The sequence below is a fragment of the Pundamilia nyererei genome, unplaced genomic scaffold, assembly GCF_000239375.1.
Source record: "Pundamilia nyererei isolate P.nyererei 1_Seehausen unplaced genomic scaffold, PunNye1.0 scaffold00024, whole genome shotgun sequence".
Classification (NCBI taxonomy): Eukaryota; Metazoa; Chordata; class Actinopteri; order Cichliformes; family Cichlidae; genus Pundamilia; species Pundamilia nyererei.
Genome location: NW_005187425.1, coordinates 4,480,345 through 4,486,129, shown reverse-complemented (window position 1 = coordinate 4,486,129; position 5,785 = coordinate 4,480,345). Strand labels below are relative to the sequence as shown.

Sequence of the window (5,785 nt, the reverse complement as noted above, 5' to 3'; positions counted from 1 at the left end):
AAAGTTTGTGGTATGGATATGTTACGCAAAGCAGCTAGGCGTACATAAAAGTGTTGTGTGAAATTATTATTATTATTATTATGAGTTATTATGATTATTTGAATGAATTCATTTTAACAGGAAGAAACCTTTGCCCAAAATTGGCCCCTCCCCGAGCCTGCCATGTCTCTTTTTAACAGTTGCCAAGTGCTTACTCATCTTTCCATCCATCCATTCGCTTCCGCTTATCCTTTTCAGGGTCGCGGGGGGTGCTGGAGCCTATCCCAGCTGTCATAGGGCGAGAGGCGGGGTACACCCTGGACAGGTCTTACTCATCTTTATGTTTGCATTTTAGGATGACAATGTAATTACAGTCTTATCATCAGCAAGTGCAGCATGTTTGTTTTGTCACTGAAAGGTGATCTTTACAGGACATCTTTGTTTATATATATTTTAAATACCAAGTTCACACAAATAACACCGAACCCCAAATACTACTCCGTGAATGTCCACTGTGTGAATGTCTGTTTGAATATTAGTTAAAGTACTTCACAGGTGTGTGAATGTATGTGTGTGTGATTGTGTGACTCTTGCCAAAATTGAGTAGAAAGCCACTATATAAGTACCAGTCCACTGACCATATTTGGCAAAAATTAATATGGGTGTAATTAAAAGTGCATAATGCTTAATAATGTTAAGAACAATGTTTTTTGGAAATGGATAATTTGCAGATTTTCCTTGTATTACTGCAGGGTCTTTACCTCACATCACCTTTGGTATGATTTTGTGCTATATAAATACAATTGCATTGAATAACCAGAAATTTTAGGTATTGACAGTATGGCTGTGAAAAGCGATGAATCCTAGACCTTGATTTTTCATTCACAAACTCAAAATGTGCATTTTTTCCTGTGCTTTTATTTATAGTTAAATACTTGACATTAAAACTAACTGCATACAAGTGCTCCTTTAAAAAATATTAGTATGCTTACATGCTAATGTAATTGTGTCAGGATGTGTCAGGATGTTAAACTCCTTCTGTGCCTGTTAGGATTCTTTACTATAGCCTCTAAGAGCTGCTTTTAAGCTGTGGACTTTCTGGCCTTAATGTTATCTCACTCAAACTGTTGAGCCATAACAGTTGAACCATGTCTCAGTGGGACAGCAAAAAATCAATTAGCCCATCAGGTCCAATTGGATTAATTAACCTGAGAGTTGGGATCAATTGAATCATCCATCTCCTGCTGAGGGAGGGTCCCCAAGGCAGCTAAAGACAGGGCACAGACCTTTTCTCTTGGGATTAAAGCCGGAGGTGAGGTTTGACTGGGAAGTCCCCCAGAGGGAATCTCATTATATATGAGCTAAGCAACTGGAATGCTTATCCGGTATTGAGAGAGGAAAGAAGCAGCCCTTTGTCTTTTGTCTCAACTGTCCAAGTGTGACTTCCTTCCAGGCAGTTGTAGCAGTGGTGCCAAAGAGTACATAGCAACTAAGCCTTGTTTACATATACTTCCAAAGGGTGCTTATGGTAGAGGAGATGTCAAATCCTCTGTTTACTATATTAACACTCCTGATAACTAGATACTTACACATTTACAGTAAGTGCATGCTTATCAGCTGTGACTACCAATCGAGGTATTTAAACTCTCACAGCTTCGTGAATGTGTGTGAACAACAGAATTACACAATTGCTCTGAGCTCAGCTAAACACGGAAAGAAGAATGCAAATATCCAATGCATGTGGTCTGGTTTAAGCAGTGTTTTTTCTAGTTAACTCAACCTCCATGTTGAAAAAGAAGAAACATGAAATGTCTTTAGTTTTAGTCTTTGGTCAAATTAGTTAACCAAGCCTGAGGAGGCTTTGATGCATCTGTTTAGTAAGGCTTGGAAGGTCTGCATGACTGTGAGTCAACAGCCTTTACAAAATGTGATTGTGTTGTAATTTGGTTTTACAAATTACTTTGTCAGCTCCTGACAAAGAACACCCTATTATAATGATTAAAAAGGCTAAAACACTGAAACTGATTAAAACAAAGCTAAGCTGAAATGAACAAACCCACTCTGGAAACAATTGAAAACTGATGGAAAATTACAAAACTAGCTAGAGTCAAGTCTGTGTGCCATCTGATTGTGCCAAAGTGTGAATACCTCAGTAAATAGCATGGTGCATTCAGTTCGTGAGTGTCACGTGTGGTTTCTTGTGTAAGCTCCCTTTCCTAAACTACACAGGTGCTATACATTTCTCCTGAAATCATGTGTGTAAGCAATTATACATGAAACAGAAGAAAAATATTATTATTGTTATTATTATTATTATTATTATTTTTAAAAAATCAGAATAACATAACATAACAATAAACATAAATATAAATATAAATACAACTGAAACATGACATTTAAAGTGTCACACATTATATCACTACTGCGTAGAGATCACCTTAAATTACCAAAAGTGACATCAAATATTAGCTTGGCAGCTGTGGCTTAAGCTTTAGAGTACCCATCTGTTAATTGCAAGGTTAGTGGTTTAATTCCGTCCCAGCTTCTCCAGATGGCAAATTAATATTCTGATAATATTCTGCAACCCCTCCGCTTCTGAAGTGAACCGTGCTTTTGCCTAATATGAGAGAGTTTGGGCTGTCTGTGTCTAATTAGCGAGCTGTTGGAAAACTCTTTTGTAATAAGCAGAAGACTTCATTTCAAACTAGTAACTGATGTCCTTGCAGCTTGCCACCATATGTGTAAATGATGCTTTTATAAACACTCTGCGCCATGGGTTTAGATGAAAATGTATTAGGTGTAGCCATCTGTTTCCGAACCTCAGGGTGAGCGCAGTTGTTTTTGGGGCTCTTTATTGTTGAGGTAAATAAAACATTTATTTTGGGAGTATTTTGTAAGTGACCGATTTGTGCCAAGGAAAGGATACTCCTGTTTGCGCTTTAGCATGAGTCAGCACTTCCTTTCCTTGTTATCTTTTGTGGTGGTAGAACTGGCAGAACTTGACACAACGGAAGCAACTTTTCCCCTTCAAACGGTGGACTCATGTGACACTGGTAATGTAAAACTCAAAAATGAAAACTAATGAGAGTCTCATATTCATGTACAGCAAAGAAAATAACAGGCTTACAGCGTTTATTAAACCGCCGCATTCAATATTTGTACTTGTGAAATATTTGAATCAGCTGCATTCAATCGGCTGCACTTAGATACACAAGAGTAATTCCATATGCATGTTTTTAATGAGACACAATGCTTCAAATCTATTGGCCCTCTCATTGACCCCCTGATGGCTTTCCAATGTGTGACTGACAAAGAGAAACATAATGAATTTATTTGACCTTTGATGATCCTTTGAAGTAAAGTCAGAAAGGGGTAAAGCGGTGCCATGATGTCTCTGACAAAGTGATATTGTTCCTAATGGGCTTCTTTTGTTTGTTCTTTTCTCTGCAGGTGTACCTTATCAATGTTACTTACTCAGACTCCACTTCCCATGTCATCTACAGAAGGTACAGCAAATTCTTTGACCTACAGGTACGTTACACTGCAACGACTACAAAATAATTTTACAGATTTAATTCATAGTTGCACAGGCAGTTGCCCAAAAGCTCAATGTTTTGTATTAAGAATGGTTCTAATATGTCTTATGTGTTGTTGTATTGCAACATTAAACTCCGCAAGGCCAGTTTGACCTTTCAGTCAATGTCTTTCTGTTCAGCTCCTGTTTAGTGAAAGGTCTTATTTAAGGCGACTGCATGGAAATAGGAAAATAGGGGAAATCCAGTCACCAGATGCAGGAAAAAACATGACCTCAGAATGCCGAATTCAGTATGGGGCAAACTTCTGAGGCTCTTCTACAGGATCCTGTAGCAGTAAAATACAAACCCAATTCCAAAAATGTTGGGAGGCTGTGTAAAATGTAAATTTAAAAAGAAATCCAGTGATTTACAAATCTTATAAACTGGTATTTTTCTCAAAGTCTGTAAATGTTTGGGGACTGAGAACCGGTGTGTCTTTCCAATTATGCAAGGTCCCATTTTCTTAGGCATTAATGCACCCCCAAAACATTCTTTTAATGAAATTGTAAAATGTCTTAGTTTAAAATGTTTATATGTTTTCTATGCCCTGTTGTAAATAAAATAAGGGTTTATGAGTTTTGTGAAATCATTGCACTCTGTTTTCATTTAGATTCTACACAGCATCAACGTTTTGTTTTGGAAATGGGTGTTGTATCTGCCTTTTTGTATTCTATAGTTTGTTTCCTAGAAAGAAAGTTAGAGTTAAACCCTAAATGAGTGCATTAAGTCCTTTTCTTGTAAAAGGCTGTCTGTGGACCTTCTCCAATGGCCTTCTCAAAGTGCAGTAAAGCACTTTGGCTCTGGTGGGCTGGCTGTAGGAAACCCTTTGTTCTCTTGTCTCTTGCTAATAGCCAGGAAAAGTCTGCCCTGGTCTGTTTGACTGAAACAGACCTCCTCGCCTGTCTTTGTAAACATTAGTCTTGTGCATGAATCTCTGCTGCCAGGGTATGTTTGTCTGGTTGTGGTAATCATGAAGAACAACAGTCTGCAGCTGTCAATACAGAATGGTTAGGTTTAGGGCATTTGTCTGTATATATGTTGCATATAGTATGGATTGCTTAATACATTTTTAGAATTGAAGTCAGTAAGAATACTAAAGGACTATGCAGCTTAAGTAATGCAGTAAGGCCAGTCCCAAAATGCATTCGATTCAAAAGGGAGGTTCTTGTAGGTTGGGGGTTGTGGTAAAGAGCAATTTTGTCACCCTGACTTTAAAGATATAAGATAATAAGATAAGACAGCTATTGGATGTCTCAGAAGCAATAATTTGCAACAATAAAGGTTTCGTTGTCGTCTGAATTTTCAAATACTCAATTCTCAAATGAGTTTGAGCTTGTTTGTGTGTCTGCCAACTGACACCTACAGTCTTTTCCAAACTCTTCACAGTTGCTCTCTTTTCGTAGCACAATTGCTTGTTTTGTGTTCGCAAGAAGCTGAAAAGAGGGGGCCAAATGTGACCATGATCTCATCAGATAACCGTGAATTCAAGTTGAAAAGCTAAATAAGGTCACAGAACAAGAAACGCCTTTTTAATCAATTTTTCATACCGTGTCTAAAATCGTTTTAGTAATTTAAAGCTGGCTATATACAAATCATTGTCATCAACAAGCTGTTTGGCTGATTGTCTTTTAAAGATGAAGTATTCTTTTTTACTGCCAATTTGACATCCAAAAATGCACTCACTGCTGAAGTTTCAAACCTCTCCAGCACACTTAAGATAGTTCATAACTGCTCCTTTGGGAAGCAGTTATCATAAATTACCAGGATCCCGTCTCCTTTTTTATCTGATTCCTCCCCCCTTTGTCTTTTCTGCTGACGTAAAGTGAAGTGCACTCTTTGTAATGCATGTGCAGAGTTAAGCACATTGATTTCTTGGTTTAGAGACATTTGTTTCTACGCTAGAAGATTGCTGAGCCTGAATTTCATCAAGCACTGTTTCTGTTGTCAAAGGGAAATGTTATTGACCTGCACATGTTTGACGTGAGCAGATTTGGTCAGTGTGTCAAGCGAGTGTGGTCTCCCCCTCCACACACACCCTTAAACCACAGCGTATAGGTCGCATGGGTCACAGCATTCCACAGGGGGGATTGTGGCGTGTGCAAGCTGGCCTGGTTTCCTTTTGGACAGAAACCTCTCCAAAATCCCTTAGTTGTCATTATTTTGGGATTGAGTGACTAGGCCAGCAGTGAGCTCTACCCTGTCTACATTATAATTTCTCTGTCCTACATTCC

The 5,785-nt window shown here is 38.3% G+C and overlaps 1 protein-coding gene across 2 annotated transcripts in view; it reads left to right on the top strand.

Annotated features, from left to right (window-relative positions):
• The window catches only part of LOC102208960 (SH3 and PX domain-containing protein 2A), a 59,290-nt gene that overhangs the window by 6,641 nt on the left and 46,864 nt on the right, over nt 1–5,785 (top strand). For both annotated transcript variants that reach the window (XM_005727466.1, XM_005727465.1), the window contains exon 2: nt 3,430–3,510. In XM_005727466.1, coding sequence (XP_005727523.1) covers nt 3,430–3,510 — 81 coding nt within the window. The remainder of the gene's footprint in view (nt 1–3,429; nt 3,511–5,785) is intronic.